At 40.0% G+C, this 20367-nt stretch overlaps 1 protein-coding gene across 7 annotated transcripts in view; it reads left to right on the top strand.

Moving 5' to 3' along the window:
• Window positions 1–20367, top strand: part of Vacht (Vesicular acetylcholine transporter) — a 92746-nt gene that overhangs the window by 3950 nt on the left and 68429 nt on the right. The window contains exon 2 of one of the 7 annotated variants that reach the window (XM_071781414.1): window positions 373–7212. The exons of the other annotated variants lie outside the window; for them this stretch is intronic. Within the exon in view, the coding sequence (XP_071637515.1) occupies window positions 547–2313 (1767 nt within the window). The 5' untranslated portion in view covers window positions 373–546 and the 3' untranslated portion in view covers window positions 2314–7212. Of the gene's footprint in view, window positions 1–372; window positions 7213–20367 lie in introns of those variants that run through there. 7 annotated transcript variants of the gene reach the window in all.

The following is a 20367-nucleotide window of genomic DNA, read 5'->3' as shown; positions in this document are numbered from 1 at the left end:
AAGGGGAGCACAGCCTACGAGGAAAAGCCAAGCCGAGTGCGGGCGTGCGTTTCCGCGACGTGTTTCTTTCGCGCACGCAAGACCGTAGTTGATGCGTTCATGGTGCTCGCGGGGGTTACAAAGCTGGGGTCGGGGGGTTGAGGGGTGATGGGTGAATGGATATCGTTTCGCGCTGACCACAGGCCGGGTCAGGGCTCCCCTATCTTCTCCTCTCGGCAACTCTTTCCCTCAGTCCCGAGTCGCTTCTCCGAATCCGCGTTCTCGCGAAGCGGTTTGCCGTCGCGCGTATAGAAGCGCGCGCGGAAGCGTGTTCCACGCGAAGTCAGTTTGTTTCCGCGAGCTAATCGTTGCCAAATCGGTGATCTGTTGTAGGTTACCCCCGGCCCGGCCTGATGCGCGCCGCCCCAATCGCGACGATCTCGTCGTCACGCTCGCTTCCCGAGGTCACACGACTGGTTGTGACCGCGGTTAGTCCCTTCCACTAAGACACACACAAAAAGACCCAGAAGACGCCGGTCGCCCCGCGGGCGGCTACACCTAGGAACCATGACGACGATACCGATACTCAACATGGAGTTCGGTGAGCTCAAGGAAATCATCTGGACGAAGCTGCAAGAGCCGAAAGCTCAGCGCAAGCTGATCCTGGTCATCGTCTGCGTGGCGCTGCTACTGGACAACATGCTGTACATGGTGATAGTACCGATTATCCCCGATTACCTTAAATATATCGGCGCGTTCGGCGAGGTCGAGGAAGAACCGGTCAACGCTACCGGCGCGCCTAGTCATCACGGCCAGGACTCCGCCACGGGAGTGCTATTCGCGTCGAAGGCAATAGTGCAACTGATGGTGAATCCGTTCTCCGGCGCGCTGATTGATCGGATCGGCTACGACATTCCGATGATGATCGGTCTTTGTATCATGTTCCTCTCGACCAGCGTGTTTGCGTGCGGCAAGAGCTACGGCGTGCTGTTCTTCGCCAGAAGCTTGCAGGGCGTCGGCTCCGCGTTCGCCGATACCGCCGGTCTCGCTATGATCGCCGATCGCTTCACGGAGGAGTCGGAACGCTCGAAGGCGCTCGGCATCGCACTGGCGTTCATCAGCTTCGGCTGCCTGGTCGCGCCGCCGTTCGGAGGTGCCCTCTACCAGTTCGCCGGCAAGGAGGTGCCGTTCCTGATCCTGGCGTTCGTCAGCCTGGCGGACGGTTTCATGTTATTGTTGGTGATGAAGCCGATCAAGCAACAAATGCAAGATCGCCGTAACAATGCCGCCAAGTCAACGATACCGATCTGGCGGCTGCTGATAGACCCGTACATCGCCGTGTGCGCGGGCGCCCTGATGATGTCCAACGTCGCGCTCGCCTTCCTCGAGCCGACGATCTCGCTATGGATGGAGGATACGATGACGCACGACAACTGGAAAATCGGTATGATCTGGTTGCCGGCCTTCGTCCCGCACGTGATCGGCGTCATAATTACCGTGAAGATGGCTAAGCAGTATCCGCAATATCAATGGCTGATGGCGGCGGGCGGCCTCGCGCTCGAAGGTCTCTGCTGTTTCATCATACCGTTCTCCAGCTCGTACGTGGTGCTGATGATACCGCTGTGCGGCATCTGCTTCGGTATCGCGCTTATCGACACCGCGCTGCTGCCCACCCTAGGCTACCTAGTGGACGTTAGGTATGTGTCGGTGTACGGTAGCATCTACGCGATCGCCGACATTTCGTACAGCTTGGCGTACGCGGTGGGTCCAATCATAGCCGGCGGGGTCGTCGAGGCGATCGGCTTCACCGCCCTGAATATCGGAATCGCCTTCTCGAATCTGCTCTACGCGCCGGTCCTCTACTACCTGCGTCACATCTACGACTTCAAGCCGTTCCAGGACGAGGCAAACGTGCTGATGCAAGATCCGCCCGACAAGGAGTACCAGACGTACGTGCTGCAGGAACAGCGGCCGATCACTGGCGAGATCGGTAACCATCTGAACCAGACGCGTATGGAGACGAATATCGATCAGGGCTACGATCAGAACTATCAGACGGCGGGGCAGATCGGTTACGATCAGCGCGCCGGCGGTTATGGCGCGCAGAACACGATCGGCGGTTACAACCAACCCGCTCACGAGCAGCCGCCGGTCTACAATCAATCGGCTGGCTACGCTCAGCCCGGCGACTACAGTCAACAGAGGAATTACGTGGCCGAGCGCCAGGATCAGCGGGGTGCTGCCCAGGCTGACGTAAACCCTTTCAGAAGGCCGGATCCGGCGGATCAGCGGCCGGCCGGGGACAGCAACCCCTTCAGGCAAGGGATGTTCTAAAGCGACGTCCGTCGCCGAGTGTCGCCGTAGCGGTCTAACCGATCGCGCATGCGCGTCCCCTTCGCTCGAGAGTGTGTTCGAGAGTCTTCGTGACAGGCTTCCACTTATATCGGCAAGAAAAAGAATCGACGTCATCGCGGAGCACGGCGCGGCGGCTCGGCGGAACTCCCGGGCAGCGATGGCGATCGGGACGCTCGATCAAGGGGGGGGGGGAGGATCGCCGATCGCGCCGGCGCGGCGTTCCGCCGGATCTCGATCGTCCTCCGGAGTATCGTAGGTGTTTATCGGGGATGGCAGGTGCAACGACTTCCAAAGTGATTCCCTCGGAGCTCTCGCGATGGGTTTACGTCCGCGAACAGTGAATCCTGATGGTCCTGGCTCGAGCTTCCGTGCGCAGCTGGTAATACGAGTCGCGAGGAAAGAGGGGAAAGGAAGAGACGGGATAGGAGACGTTGAGAGAAGTGGAAGGGAAAGCACGGTCGGATAAGCACGCGGAAAGGACAGTAGTCGTCTTCGTCGGGAATAATAAGGACCTTAAGGAGAATAACTACATCGAAATAAAATTAGAGTGAGAAGACGGGGGGGATGTGTCGGTGCTATGGAGGAAGGAGAAAAGAGACAACGTTCTTTATTCGGGCTGCAAGAAATCATTGCGCGAACTGTAGACGGATCGAAAGATAGAGGGAGGATTCACGGCCGCGACGAAGGCTTCCCATCAGCAAGGACCTTCGCTCGCGGATTGCCATTGGGCAAGTCTTGAGTTTTTAATGCTTTCGTTTGAGAACCGTACATTGCTGAACGGAAATATCATATCACTAATTAAGACGTCAGAAATCTAGGAAATAAGGCTTTAAGTTAAGTAGGCGATTGTATAGTTGTGGGGTTGTGATGAGGGCGGTCGATTTGCCCCACGAATCGCTCTGTATTGGCAAAGTACTCTCATCTCTGCTTCGATTTTTAAATACTCGTTACTAAAATGCCATAGACAACATGTTAATAGTGAAACTTATATTACAAGAATTGTTTTCGGTGATTCAAATAAAACGCGTATATATTCTAAAATTGTTATTTGTTACATATTCTATTATTAATAAACAATGGGTATAAGCATTACGAACATTGATGGAAATGGCAGGTAATAATTAAAGCTGTTCTACTAACAAATTTTTATTCCAGGTAATTTTCAATGTCTGAAAGCTTGTCCTTATACTCATTCCTTGTCTTTAAAAGAGATATGAAAAGAAAGTTATTTCTGCTATTTTTGAACAGAATCTAAAACGATGTCTTTTGCAATATTATATACCAACAAAAACACACATATAGCGTTAGAATTCTAAAGAAGTCGACTTCTATTTTGTTAAATAATTAAAGATTGATAAGTTAACTTTATAATATAACCCTAATATTTATAACATTTCACGATGTTTTTCTCTAATTATAATTATCTGTTTCTTCGCTTCAGTGTCATACGATTTCTTTCGCACTAATTGAGTACTTTGCCGCAATAATGGAGCAATATCAGTACCAAAGCGCGAGCGCGTTAAAGTAAACATATCTGTATTTTTATGAGATTACTTTTCTAATTGTAGGGATATATATTTCGTTCGAATACTGGTCACAGGGGGGGGGAGGGAGTTCGGTTCACGCGGCAAATCGCGTGTGATATCTAGACGTATCTAGGCGTGCATAATAATTTCTATATGTATGTAAATATGTCAAAAATTTTATTATGTGTCGGAGTGGCTTGGACGCAAGGTTTCGCGGTGACTATCGCAAGCTGCTCTCTCAAGATGCATTTCTATTTATTTTAGATACATTATTTACTCTATTTTTTTAAATTATTCTAAAGTAATAATTATTTACTTTAACGTTGTTTTGCAGAGCAATGCACACATGCATAATTATTTTTTTAAACACAAAGCAGGGTGAAAAAGAAAAGATAGAACAAAATTTCTTTTTTGAGTTATTTAGAAGAAGATTATTTAGATATATAAAAATTTGCTTTTACGATTTTTCTCGGCGATAGCCGGCAAGCCTTACGGCCGAGGGCACAGCACACATTCGTACCTACTCGTCAATACTAAGAAACATCGCGAGAAGCAAATAAATAAGTTGTTAATCAACTATAGCACTATACACACATATACCGGCACGGCGATTACATCGCCGGCGTGTTGGACGCGAAAAGAAGAGGTTCCTCGATCGTCAGGGAATCCGTTTCGCTCGCGTCGATCGGACTTCAGGACCACTCGCCCATCGTCGCGCGGATCCTCGAGAATTGATTCGCGAGTGCTTTGAGTTAATTCAGTGCCTGAACTTTGCAGTTTTTATCCCCGTGGTCGCGTAGTACGAGCGAATAATTGTAAAGCTCTCCCCATAATAGATATATATCCAAGCAAGTAACCCGACCTAACGTAACGTAGATACACTCTCTATATTAGACCGCTATACATATGTACCTAAACATAGGCTACGCGTTTTTGTTTTATAGCCGCGTGGAAGAGAGAAAGAGTGTGTTTTATTCTCCGCAATGGCATTTCGTTTCTATGAGCTGGCCTCTAAAGCTAAGGATTTTATCAGGTAACGGCAACGTCTGGCCTGGTTGATGGTTATCGTCGCGATTCCGCCGAACAAATCGAGCGAAGGTCAATGCAATAAGATCTCGAAAGTAATTAGATAGATTTTGTGCTTCTCTAACTCTTTAATATTGAAATGTCACTTTTAGCTGAAATCATTAAAATAATTAGATATGTTAATCAAATTCTAGGATACATTCTCAACTGGTAACTTTTAGTACTTTGATAAACATTCTTTTTTTTTCGCTCATTATTTTAAGAATTTACATTTGTGATGTTAATCTCTTATCTTTTCGATTCAAGACCAGTGAGAAATCGAGTTTACAAATGTTACAATGTTAAAGTGATTATGTGATAATTATCGGCAAGGCGTTGCGTCAGTTGCACTACGGTTATACATACACATTACATACATATACATCTATATATATATATGTATATGTATGTAATGTGTATGTATATATATCGTATATAAAATTATATTCGTAGCTTCTTCTGCTCTTGTAAATATATATTACGCGCGAAAATGAGAAGAAAGGAGCTTTTTCCTTCGCGTGAATACGTCGCGTATTGAGTGTCCCGAAACTGTCACTCTTTTCTTTTTCAGTTACAAATTTTTTTATCTTTATTTTCGTATAAGAAAAGCTCAAGCTAGAATTCTGTTAAAACTTTCGCTTAAAATTGGATTTTATTTGCTTTCTATCTACACAACTTACTATGCGAAATGATCCGTTTCATTTTCAATCGCGCTTACGTTTCGATCGAAGCCACGATAATCGAAGCAAGCATTCGTTGCTCGTTCGACCTCTCTAAAAAGTCGTCTTCGTGGTCTTCGATAGTGGCAGTAGTCCCGGGGCACTCGGTGTATCTTGCCTACTTGTATCATATTGTTTGTAAGTGTTGTGAACGCGACAGTTGTGTGTACGTGAGTATAGAATCCTCTTTCTTCTGCGTCGGGACTGAAGGCCAGTGCTGGGCAAAGGTGTTATTGTCCTGACACTAGGAATAGAATCTGAGGATTTTAAAAGTGAAATAGAAAACTGAATCTTGTTGGAACGAGATAAGTTTCTCTTTGAATAAAGAAGAAAAGACATATATATATATACATTTCTCGCGTTCCTCGAAAAATAGTGAGTTACTTTTTTAAAAACATAGTAAACGCATTAAAAAGTTTTTTGTTTTACCAAAAAAGGATCCTTTATTGAAAAAAGATTATTTTGTTCCTGATAATTATTTTTCTCTCGAAAAAGGAAATTATCGCTAATTTCATTTTGCTTTTGAGATCCTCAGCTATAATTATATAATATGAAAAACTTACTGTTATTGTACACATACACAAATTTCGTTAAGTTTCGACGATTATATGATGTATCATTTGTTATAACTGTTAAGTCGGAGTGGAAACGACAAGAATTTTCTTTATTGTGTACAGAAGATTTCTAAATTCCACATATTAATAACCTGTAGATAATTATTGGACAATTTGCGGATAATTCGTTGCTTCTTCTACGCTTGAGAAAAAATTCTAAATTAAGAAAGCGATTTGGAGTCTTCAAGATATTCATCGATTTAGGCTCCTAAACTGCTAATGTGTAAGTAGCTTCCTCGGTGACATACATAATACGTTGTGCAAAGCGAACGAAGCGCAAAGTGCGTTCTGTATATATTAAAACCTTGCTCAGCACTATCGGGAACGACGTTTAGAGTGAAAACACGGGCGCTAGTTTCCCAACGATATTTTTCTCACCTCGAAACCGAGTCTAATTCCCAAGTGTTGCGAAGAAGGGAGACGGCGAGATGGGAGCAGTCCGTTACGACAGAACATCGCAATACGCGAGAACACATATCACAAGATGGAGAGAGGGCGGAACGAGGAGAAATGGTCACCGGGATTATATGTATCTAATTATCCGTGCATAATGTATATTATCCGTGCGCGATGAAGAAGCGATCGTGCATCCCGAGATTATCCGTAAGCGTAGCGTAACTTAACTGCAATACATCCGCACTTTGCGCGTAACACACACATAAAAAGACACACATGCATATACATATATATATATATATATATATATATATATATATATATATATACACACACACAACACGCAGATACATAAAACAGGTACATACACTCAGTATACATACATACACTCGTGAATTCTATACTTATATACGCAGACACAAACACACACACACACACACATGTATGTATATTTATTTGATGAAAAACCAAGTAATTTGAAATGCGTATGTAATTGAAATCCTATGACACTGTAATATTGTTGAACCGGTTATTAAAGATGTCATTGTTACCGAAGAATACCACGTGTTGCACTTTATGTCACGCCAGTTTGCCTCAGTTTTCTCGTTTAAGGAGTTTAAGGAGTCTAGGGTCCGACCGAAAGAATCTTTTTTAATTTCGGCCGAAACTGATGAAAACGAATATTCGGTCATGTGTAAATTTCTGTCGAAACCGAAACCGAAGCTATGGGAATCCTAGAAAGGCCATATGTATGTACATACGCGCTCATATACAAGAGGAAATGGTGGTAATATAGAATCCCACTTTGTTTTTGACCTATTTCTTGTAAATTATAAGCTTAATTTTTTCATTCCTGATATGCTTAGGTTCTTTATTCTATTGGCAACCCATTTCTAACTTTTAATTTATAATTCTCCACTTACAAGAAAAGTTGTATAAAGCATTATCGAAAAGTGAGCAGTTGAGTCGTAAGTCATAATGTGCTGGTTATTAGACCCCACTATTTTTTAAGTGCGGAAAATATAAAAAAAATCACAAAACGTTGAATGCTTTTCAAAAAAAGTAATCGATTAAAAACAAACTATTGTGAAAGAAATACATATCATGAAAAACATATTGTCCTATCAAAATAGATAATTATATAATAAAATAGTTAAAAGAGGAAATTTATTTTCTTTCGTCTATCGGCAAAAATCACATACGTATTCTTTTTTCTCTGCTCCTGCACACTCATTGTGAGCTCAGACTACACTGAATCCACAGACGTTGACCCAGTGCCTTGGGGGTCCATAATACAAACATTGACATCTTGAAAAACAATAGCGGCTGCAGCAAAATGAAAAGGACTAAATATTCTTAAACACGTGGAAATATTAGATAATGTCATATATGTTAAGTGTCTGGCTCTAAAAGTTATCTGTTAATCATGGATAGTTACAAATAAACAAAGTTTTACGTACTTTTTGAAAGGTTTGAAAATCGACAAAACAGAAATAGATTAATTAATCTACCGCCATTAAAGAATCAATGAACCTACACAGTTGGAAAACTTGTGTTAAATTTAACACAATAAATCACATGTCCCAAACGTCCACTCAAATTTTTGTATTAATTTAATATAATATGGATGTGTTAAATGGTAACACTAATACTATGTTAATATTTCAACAAAAAAAGAAATATAATTGTGACTGTAATTTGAAGTCAATTGGGTGTACAATTAACATAACTTTTATGATGAAATTAACATATAAGAAATGTTCTTTTTACATTTTACAAATGTAAACAACTCGAAAAAAGTATTGATTTTACTCTATAAGAGTAAAATCAACACTCTTTTTCTGTTTTCAAGACATTTAATAAATACGTACAAAGTGTGTTACTTTAACGTATTTTTAAAATCATTTTAATAATTTTACATTCTATATTTGTTAAGTTCAGTTAAAATAGCAGACATGTGTTAAATTTACACATGAATATGTTTATTATTTAACACAAAAACTTTAACCAGCAGATTTTTTCACAAAAGTACACAAATTTTCTAACTGTGTAGCGCTTTTATCGCCTAGAGAGCAACCTAATAAATAAGTTCTAGCTGTCACACTTTTGAAGTACAGCTAAGTATTCTTGAGATATTGAGAGGTTCCATATTATCACCTTCTCCTCTACTGTACACTTTTTCTTTACAAATATCATAATTTAATTATTAAAATAATAATTACACATATTATCATAATCCTATTATTAATCCTATTTTCACAAATTGTAGTATGCTATATACTATCCGCAGTATCACAATCATACTATTTTAATAATAACAAAATTTCTAAACATAAAATATAAATATTTTTTAAATAACTCTAGAAAATCTGTGGAAAATAAGTAGTTTCGGCTACGTCGCCAAAACTCTTCTGCAATTTCGGCCGAAACTGAAATCCAACCAAAACTCCGATTTTTGGCCGAATCTGGCCAAAACCGAAAACGAAATCGAATTTTCAGTCGGACTCTAAATGGTTCTCATTCAAATATTTATATAATCAAAGAAACAAATAATCTTTTCTAGTACTATTTTTTATGCTTTTGAGATTTAAGTTGGAATAGTCGCTTCTTCTGAAAATTTCGATTCTCATAAACATTTCTTTCACTTTGAAGCGTCAGTAATAGTAAGTAAAATAAAAATATTTTAATAAAATGAAAATCTTTATGACACATGATCTGGGAGAAGAAAAGGGTACAAATGTCAACTCTTTGTAAATCCATCTTCGCTCGGTAAAATCATAATAGGATCGCTTATCCTCTTCGTTCGCTCGCAACACTTTCGAGAGAGAGAGAAGCAGCCGACAGGCCGACTCATATCGGTAACGCATACCGCGGGATGCTGCAAAGGGTTGGTCGGCGAGGAGGAAGAAGAGACGGGGAGGCGAGGAAAGAGCTTAAGCCCTTAAGAACATTGTCGTGCGGCACGCGCCGCGTGGGATTCGGGCCTAATGAAAAAGCGAGCGAGAAGAAAGCAAGGAATTCACGGGGATGTCTGCGGGGCCCTAGTGTCACCGTAACCCCATCAAAGTGTAATAATATTTATATTAGGGTGCAGCCCGAGAAAAGAGGGAAGGGTACGCCGCGCGCGATGGGGCTGGAGGCGAGCGAGATGCTTCGTTCGGGGCGTCCACCCCATCTGCTGTACCGGGTGTCTCCTGGTAACGACCGGTCCGCGACTCGTTCGTTCCGTAGATATCGATCGTGGCCCCGTTAACGAGCGCGCCGCATCGATTTATCAAACGAGGTATATATACATGAGGTACACTCGAATAATCGTGCGCGTTTCTCGCGCTGTGTAAACAAAAGCTGGATCACGATTACGTGAATTTTGTTGGCGTAATCCGGAACCACGACTTTTAATAGGAACGTGATAATTTTGCTGGTTTACTTTTCATTATTGTGAATGAAATTGATTTACATTTCGCGCGTTGTATACTCATCGTGAAAGGCGTGTTTGTCATTCTTTTGTCAAAAAATTGAAATGGTTTTTTCTCAAAAGAACGTCACTGCGTGAATTTTCAACTTGTGATCAATTACACGAGAAGATACTTTGGTAAATTAATTGGCCTTTTAGAAAAATTTAACAGAAGCTTGACGTAAAACACGATTACTGACAATGAGACATTTTATCTTGGAATCATATAAGAAGTATGAAAAAATGGAGTATTTTATTATATTTAGAAATAAAACCAGAGAAATAATTATTTTAGTTAATATAAGACGTATAGACCCAGACAGTATGTTTAAAAGACGTTTTTACGACGTATTTTAGGCATGCGTGCTGTCTGGTCGTGAATTACATGTGCTTATTACTGAACATCTTGTACAACAGACAAAAGTATGATAAAAAAATGCAACGAATTATTTTCTACTTATGATGTCTAATTATAAGCATAACAATTCATTTCAGAACCATTTTAGTTCTTCGCTACGTAGGCTAGTAAAATAGAGTCTGGAAATGGCAAAACGGATAGACAAGCTAATTTTTTTAGGGTGAGTAGAAAGTCATAGGAGATGCCCGAATTCACAAAGTTCCAACAAAATTTCCCTGTGCGTCGTCGGCTATCTTGAAAATAGGAGTAAGTTTGAATATCTCGGCTCCTATTGGTCAAATTTTTTTCTTTTTTTTAGTTTTATAGAGAAAAATATTTGCTACAACTTTTGTTTGAAAAATTTTTTAATAGCTGTCAAGGAAAGAAGTTACAACCCAAAAAGTGCCGTCAATTAGGGGTTGAACATTTTTTATTGACACTTATATTGCCCCTTGTTGGTTTTATTTAAAAAATGTTCAAATAAAATTTTGTAGAAGACTCAATTTTCTACATTTTTTGTATATCTGCTTTTGCGGTGACTCAAAAAATACCAGAGATAGAGGTCGCCAAAGTTGAGTGTGTCAGCAAGACTGTACCCAAAAGAGGACTTTCTTTGCGAACTGTGTTTTCGGTTGAATTCTGGATAGTAGACAACAGAGTAGGCCTGCGTTGCAGGGAAACGGTTTTTACGGGACCAGATGCTTTTGTGTGCTCCGTCGACAGTTGTGTCATTTTGGGTTAGTCGTGAACTGTATTTCGAGCGTTTCGGAGTGAAACTCTACCTCAGTGGTGCAATGGTGCAGAAAAGAGTTTTATAATGTACGACAATTCACAATAAAACCGCGAATTTTCCCCACGAAAAATAGCATTTACTAGACACAGTCAACTTTGGCGCTCTCTATCTCTGGTATTTTTTTGAGTCACCGCAAAAGCGGATATACGAAAATTGTAGAGAATTAAGTTTTCCACAAGTTTTATTTGAACATTTTTTGATAAAACCAACAGGGGGAAATATAATTGTCAATAAAAATGTTCAAATTGACGGCACTTTTTTGGTTGTAACTTTTTTCCTTGACAGTTATTAAAAAATTTTTTAAACAAAAGTTGTAGCAAATATTTTTCCCTACAAAACTAAAAAAAAAACGAAAAAATTCGACCAATAGGAGCCGAGATATTCAAACTTACCCTTATTTTCAAGATGACCGCCGATGCACAGGGAAATTTTGTTGGAACTTTGTGAATTCGGGCATCTCCTATGACCTTCTACTCACCCTCAAAAAATTGGCTTGTCTATCCGTTTTGTAGATATTCGGTGTTTTTGATGCTAATTTTACTGGCCTAACGATAAAGCGTTCGTTGTGCGCACCACTTATTTTGTGAGAATTACATAAGTCATACATATAGGTATACTTCGGCCGCATATAATCATCTTCTCAGATCTTTACGTGTCCCAGATCGGAAAGTTGCCCTAGATTAAGGTTGACGCGTCGGTGAGCGGTTTTAAGGCGCGAATATCGATTCACTTCTATTCTCGCTGCCTATAGCAGTGTCTTGTATTTTTGGTATATTCGCGGAAAATGGGACTGGCGTTTTTATCAAACTTCTGATAGTTTTTTTAGCAAATATTTTTGTAGCATCAAACTTTTTGTATTAAAAGTTTGACCTAGATTCTTTCGTCCTAGGTATACCTTCAATGGCCCTAGTGATTGAACAATGTCGTCCTTTCGGAGACTTCAACGAGGTTTTCGAGGACTTCAACGAATCGCGACAGTTTGAATTTTGAGTGATACGTGACATTATGAAATATAAACAAGAATGAATAATTAATAAAAGTATAACATACGCGCGCGCATCTTTGAAAGAAAATTTGAACAATTAAAACCTCGATGTTTTATTTATTTTATTCACTCTTAAAGTATATAGAATCGCGGACAATTATTCTTTTTAATATATTATCTCACGTGAACACACAGAAATAAAAAAAGAGGCAGTGAAGACTTTCGTGGTGCATGATTCCAAGGTATCCAATTCCAAAAATGATGCACCTAAAAAGAAATTTATTTATGCAGAGAAAATTTATGGAAAAACGTATTTCTCTTTTATTGTCGGATATATCTCACTCTCGCTCAAAATTTTTCGTCAACTCTTCTCGAACCAAATTACAGTTTTATTAGGAAGCTGTTATTATACGTAATTTATTTTGAAATAATCAGTCGCGTACTATATCAAATGCAACAAATTGGTTCTGTAATGCGGAACCAACTCCAAAACCTTACTTTTTCATTAGAACAAATTTTGCGAAGCATTAAATATATAATGACCGAACTATAATTCTCTTCAAATACAATTCTATGTGTTATATGCGTTTTTAGAAAATTTTCTGTTCACTTGTGAAGTATCGGTTTGCAATACAGAGCTAAAACTCACGAAAATGGCACTTGGTTCCTTATTGCACAACTGCATCAAGTTACTCGAGTTCGTCAGAAGGAATTCCACCAAGAATATCTCGGGAATTCGGCTCCAAAGCGGCAAACGAGCCGACAAATTGGATTCGCAGGATGCTGGACGTTACGTCGCGCGAGATGCGCGGTCGGGATAAGGTGGTCCACCACCGAACTCGATTAGGTTTCTGGCGCCTTCCCGTGTCTGCCCCTCGCTCCTTATCCAGATCCCCGCGACCCTTTGAGATTGGCCAGGCACGATTAATTGACGGTAGTCCCTTCGAGACTTCTCGACGAGATTCGAAACGACAGCTACGAATTCCAGGAGGGTGCGAAGAAAGGCATAAGGGTGTACGCACTCGACGTGGATCCGTGTTGGGTGTCAGTGCTTTAAGATTAAGTCATTTAGCTTAACTTGTTGATCATAAGTTTATGTTACGCTGTCTTGGAACGCGTCGAGAGATGCAAAGAAGAGTCTTACTGCGTAATTAAGACGCTACGTAATTAAGTTGAGAATACCTCGAATTTTGAGCGAATTTTTGACGGAATTATATAATTCTTATTACAAAAGATCACTTTATTACAAAAGAACGGTATCTCAGGAGCTTATTTAACCGAAAGGTCTGAATAAAGAACTTTCCTAATTATAAATTTAATTTCGGATATTTCATAAATAATTAATAATTATTTTTTAGAGGATTATTGTAATATATCGTAATGGCTGTAACTTTTGTTTATACGGAATAAATTATAAGTGTCGGCAAAAAGTTTCTAATGTTCCTCAAATCATTTCATGCTATTACACATGTGCGTGAATAGACGGTCTTGCGTTTCAAATATTTCAATCAGTTCACTAGCGTTCCATTTGTCTATTTTGTATAATTGTGCCGGATGGCAAAAGCGGAGATTCCATGACATAATCGTGTTACACGTTCATCGATTACGATACGGCCGTCATTATGCACCTCCCCCGGGTATAAACCCATTTATCATGCCGATACGTGCGTCTATCGTTAGTGACCGACCGTTAATGCTTGCTAATTAATGATCCCACGGCGACCGCCGTAGTCGAAATTCAGGACGGGATCTAGAATGAGAACTCTGCCGCCATTTGTCTTCGGCAGCAGAGTTGCGTGTGAGAAATGAAAGTGAAGCTACGTATATGATGTCATCGTATCGCGTTCAAACCGTAAAAGCAACAACGATTTCGAGAGAAGAAGAGAGAAGGGCAAAGGAGAAGAGAATGAGAGAACGAAGTGTCAGAACATTATTATAATATTCATTTTAAATTAATTTATTCCGTAAACTCAAGAAATAATAATCATTAATAATCATTATATTTATCTTAAATTAATTTAGTCCGTAAATAAAAGTTATGGCTATTATGATATATTACGGCAATTAAAAGACATTCAAGAAATAATGATTAATTATTTATAAAATATTCGAAATTAAATTTATAACTATAATTAGGAAAGTTTTCTATTCAAACCCAGTGACATTTATCGTTCACGACATAGAACGCGACCTATATCCGCGATAGGCTAATCTGGGAAACATAGCGCGACATTTCGAAAGAGCATGTGTTGGAATTAGAGATTTAATTCAGAACTACGAAAAATATCCTCACCTGCAGGATCTGAAGGATTTTCGCCGATCCGAGCCGCGATCGCCAATCAGTCAGAGACGGAAAAAACTAGAGAGAAAAAAGACGAGTCACGAGTGGCATTCACGGTGGAAAAAGAAACATTGATTGAACGCGGAGGGTGCCACGCCGCGCGCCGGTGTTGTTGAGAACCGATGAGGCGAATAATCGGATTTAGGGATTATCAGCTCTCTTCGGAACCGGACCGCAACCGTCGTTACCGGTACCGTCATCGATTTCGGAAGTCATTAGCGAGACAAACGAGACAACGGTGTCACAGTCATCGACACTGAAAATCATCGAAACATCATTTACCTCGATAATTATCGTCGCCAAGTCCGAGGGTTTTAAATGATATTTAAAGTGGACCTATGACATCTCGTTACATGTTTGCAGTATCGATTTTTTAACGATCTAGCGACGTGTGAAACGAGATATAACATTTCTTTTTATATATAACACTATATACACGTTTTCTTGTCAATAATCAATTTCTGAAGACCCAGTTTCGAGGTACGAATCGATAAGAAGCTTTTTTCGAGTTAAGTTTCAGAAGCCTAGATATATTAGAGAAATTCCAGATAAATTTACAGATAGGAAGAGGATCGTCTCGCTTTAGAGAGACCATAAAACCGTAAGGTCTAAGACTCGTATTGCTACCGGCATTTCCGGTAGTAAGCTACCGGACACGCTTTCACGCGCGTTTTACGCCGAATCCTTTTATCACGGCGATAAATTTCCTTCGGCACGCCATATACGCGTGAACCCTCCGCCACTCCGAACCCTGGATAACCCCATCGAGCGTACGTCAAATCGGTATCTGCGGTTCCTCGCACCCGGGAAAAATAGGGATCCAGATAGGGATGCCGCGCGGTGCGGCCGATAATAACGCTAGTTTATCGCATGATTTATCAAGCGCGATCCTATCGCTCGGCACCGCTCTATGAGAGACATCGGGGGTGGAAAGGGGGTCGGGGGAGCATGCTGCTGTGACAAATTGTCGGTCCACGGGAAGGGTGAGAGAAAGAGAGACGCGTCGGTCTACGCCTACATCTGTTTCCGCGCTAATACCTTGTATAACTCTTACGAGGCCGACGACTTGGGGGACCGCTACGAGCGGGGGAGCGCAGTCCGGAAGTGAGAAAGAGATAGTACACGAAAGAAAGCGAGAGGCGAATGAACCATTCTTGTATCGTCTATACGTCCCGGAGATATATCGCGACTGACCTGTCTCCGCGAGTTTTCGCGACCGGCGAAAACATAAATAATGCATCCCGCTTCCATCGATGTTTCGCGATCGCGAATGTAGACAGTTGACACGTCGATTTTTTTTTTTCCCGAACAGCCATCCATCATCGTAGGATCCACGCGGAGATGACCTGTGCGTGTCACGCGCGATTTCCTGTCTTTCTGGAAGCAAAAAGAGGCAGGAGAGAAAAATGCATTTATCGAGATGGTGCGAAGAATTTATTTATGCTGTCTAAAAAATTAGATTTTAAATAAAATTAGTGATACATGCTTGGAGTTCTCTGGACATAAAATTGAAAAACTTCTTTCTCGATGGAAAAAGTACTTATATTAGAATCTTTAGTGACTACTGAATGGAATTTAATATTTCGAAATAATATGCCCTTTTCAACTTTATTTGATAGATATAGAAATATATCATATAATATATATTTCTCTCGAATATTTTTAAACATATAATATAGGACAAGTTTTACGCAAAAAACTTTTAGAGAAGGAGAGAGAAAAGGGAGGAAGGAGATAACGGAGATGCAGTTTAAAGTTTGCGTCATCGCGTTGATAGATGTGTATGCTGAAAAGCTGAGGGAGGTTTAGACAACGTGCGCACCTGTGTCTCTGTAAGAGTTTTCTTTGTATTCCTGCAATGTTAAACTTCTGAAATGCATGTATATATTCATTCAACTTTAGCTCACGTTACAAAATTCTATTCATTTGCAATTTACTTGCGTAAAATATATAGCATTAACGTACAGTGCACATGATATGCACAGGAACGTCCAACTGAACAAAAATATACGCATTATATAGAATTGTATACAGCAGAAAATGCAGTTACTGCCTTAGATTCGCGTGCGCATCTTACATTTAGCGTTAAACCCATGGGCACCTTCTCTTTCTTTTTAATGCAGGAAATGATTAATTGATCAAGAAAGAGCATCATGAAACAAATAAATACGCGTTTAGTAGAAAATAAACTCCTGTACATAGATTCTAAATTTCTTATAATTATATTTATGGATTGTAATTCACCTTTAATTTAATTATGTCTTTATTTTTTTATAGAATATAATTCATAAATCCACATTGAAGTATTTGAAAACAATTTATAAAACTATACAAAATATTTAAAGTATTTATAATTATAGATATATATTTACAGAATTATTGCAATTTTTAGATAATAGATATATAAATCAAAATAAGCAAATGATAACAAGGTTAATTAATACTCTGTTTTCCTCATATCTCTAAATATTTGAACCAAGTTTAAAATTAACCGTCGACATCTTGAAAACAATTATTATAATCGATCGATTTCGAACTGGTACCATTCTTTACGCCCCTTACTCGAGACATCTACCAATCCCGTTTTTCGTCGCCGTTGTTCAAAGCGGACCTCCAAAACAGTGCTCCTGACATGCCAATCTAAAGTTCGCAAAAATTCGACGTGGGGGTGAGCAGCGGGAGCGAGGGAGGTGGATGCTGCTCCACTATAGTAGTATTCGGACGCGGCCCATCCAAGTATCCCCTTCAGCGCGCTACGACTCGCGTGCTCTATCTGCCGTTAGTCGCCCTGAGGCCGACTAACCCTCTATAGACGGGGTCGAGGAGAACGGGGCGAGGGGCTCAGTAACAAACGCGGATCGTGTAAGGGGTCGAGGAGATAAAATGAGATCGTGTCTCGGGGCCGGGCGGCAGGGGAGCGGTTACAAGACAGAAGAGAAAAGAAATTGGTACATCGTCCGGGAAGAATGAGCCAGCCGACCGCCCCCGCTCGTCGTTTCCGATGCGAATATCTTGCCGGTGGATCCGGCGATGGAGAGGGCATTGTCTTTGCCGCGAGGAGCGATCAAATCGCCCGATTGTCCTTCGACCGACCTTACAACGCGAGAATCTTCTTCTCATCAGGAGATATATTTTATAAAAATTTTATCAAGAGGGCAGACTATTTCTTTTTTATATTTATATATTATATTTTACATTATGTATTAAAGTACACGGAGAGAATTTTCTCTTAAAATTTACCCTGAAATCACGGTAGTTGTGGGACAACAATGTACCACCAAGAATTTTATGCGAGCTATTCTGATTAATATCTATCATAATAAAAAATATTAATATCTATTACATTAAAATATAAAATATGTTTAATTAATTTTACTAAAATATATCTAGAAAATTTCAATAATTTTTCAAAATTTACCAATCTGCTTGGTAATTTTTATCACGTTGTTTGTAAAATGTCTTTTGTATATTTTAAAAATTCCTTGGTTACCAAGTTGTTCCAAGTTTGTAGTGAATTTAAGGGTAAAATATAACAAAAAATTATCTCCGTGTATCTGATTTATTATTTGATAATTTATTTATTTTTGCAAAATGTTTAAAAAATTGTAACTTCTCAGATTTTTTAATTTTATAGCTAAAATTTTGTTAATTTATTAAAGATTATGTAATGAGAGAGCTTCAGTAAAAGATTTAGGAGACATTTAATTTTTGAAATATTAATACGTTTATTGAAGCGATGTGAAAGATATTGCCTGCAGTCCAGTTTTTCTTAAAAAAACTGATATTTTAAGTTCGTAGAGAAATTATAGACTTGAATAACACACTGTGATTAACGGCATAATTTATTCTAAATAATACTCGATCGTAAAATTTACATTCCACATAATCGCAAGACATCTCTCTCGAGTAGGTGTACCGATCATTTTGTATCTCGAAACTCGTCGGTGTTGCGTTACCTCGAGGGAAACGTACCACTATGTGCTTCTCTGGCTCCACTTGAGTAAGTTGAAACCGCTTCGTTTACGACCGAATGAGATAGCGCACGACTTCATGCATAAGTCGTAAGAGCGTATTAAAGTCTCTCGAAGTAGCATCCAACGGATGCGTATTTCTCGACCATGCGCGACACGGTTGAGTCACAAACAATGTGCAAGTCTTGCACTCGTCTTTCCCATTCATAACATCGTATAAGCATCAGCTAGCATGACTCCGCGAATAACGGGTTTTAAACTGCAAATTGATATGCAACTATTTCCGACTCTAAAATTGTTACTTCGGTATTGAGCATTACAGCCAACGCGCATCATAATTAACACAACTTTCCTATTTTTATTGTGTTAAGTGGTAATCGTTTTGAAAAATTCCAAAAGTATTGGAAACTGTAGAGCTCCTCGAAGCCTAGAAAACTCTATCATAGTTCTAAAACTGCAGTTGAGATGAAAGTTTTCATAAATAAAAAATTTGTTCAGTAACCATGGACTCAACATAAAAGGAATAATAAAAATTTAAACAACGAATAATCGTTTAAAAGTTATAACTATTAATCTTGAATAAAATTGAAGGCTTTAGTCTAACTCATCTCTTTTTCTCTCTTTGTTTCCTTAAAAACATAACTTGAATTTTCTCTACTTTAAGGGATTAATATAAATAAACTTTTAAATGTGACGTTGGAAATGTTTAATGTGTAAAAAAAGTATAATCCCTTCGACTTGGAATTTTTATCAAAGAGACTACAGTTACATACACTTTTTCTACAGATTTTTCACATTTATTAACGTTTTGCGTAAATGACGGAAAGAATTATTAAGTACTTTTCGAAAAAGAGATCTGCCATTTTCCGGGATGGCCGGCAATTCGGTCGAATTACGAGAATTGCTCGCTAAACGAACGGCAGAAATAACCGGGAAGTGCGCTTGCGGCGCGAATCGCTCGGGAAGCGCCAAACGACCGCACTTCCGGTTCGTACGGCAAAGTGTTTCCTGCGCCCTCCGCTGCGAGGGGCGGCAACCCCTTCGTATTCCTAGATGGTTGCGGGTTGGGGTAAAGGGCAACAATGCCGCGAGCAACCACTCGAGCGCCCGGGCCTTTGTCTGAAAATCTCACTCTCGGGCTCTCCTTTCCGCTTCACCCTCTAACTCTCCGCCCGTTCCTCTACGCCCCCGCGTGTCTCCATTCCTCCCTCTCAGCTCTCCCTTTCACCCCGTTTGCCTCCTTTAACGGCGGGACACGTGTGATTGCTGTTCCTTTGAATTTTAAGAAAAAGGCTCCCGTGGGTACGTCTTTGTCTCATATATCGCTTTGGCATTTTGATCAAAAGAAGAAGGGGACGAGAGAAGGCGGGCATTGCTACTTTTCTTCTTGATTATTAAGCAATTGAATTTTAAAAAAGGTGATAAAGTCACGATTCATGACGCAAGAGTGCAAGAGTGTTGAAAGTTTAACACTTTTTCTCTCGATATTATAATATTCGAATAATATTCAAATCGCGTTGTTTAACACAAATTTCCATTTCATGGCAAACTCATTAATCGATTGTAAAATATTAAAAGCAATAAACTACAAATTATATACTTTTATGTTGTTTGTGTGGAAAAAAGGATGAAAGCAATTTAAAAAAACAATCATGCGGAAATTTAATAAATAATATCTTTCTGATACGTATAACGAACTATAAATATTATACATCAATTGTTCGGGCTGTTAGCCGAGTCTATATGCAACATTGACGACAGGCCAATGGCGT

This window comes from Temnothorax longispinosus, chromosome 6, assembly GCF_030848805.1.
Source record: "Temnothorax longispinosus isolate EJ_2023e chromosome 6, Tlon_JGU_v1, whole genome shotgun sequence".
NCBI lineage: Eukaryota > Metazoa > Arthropoda > Insecta > Hymenoptera > Formicidae > Temnothorax > Temnothorax longispinosus.
Note: the sequence above shows the minus strand (reverse complement) of the source record. Positions and strands in the feature narration are given on the sequence as shown.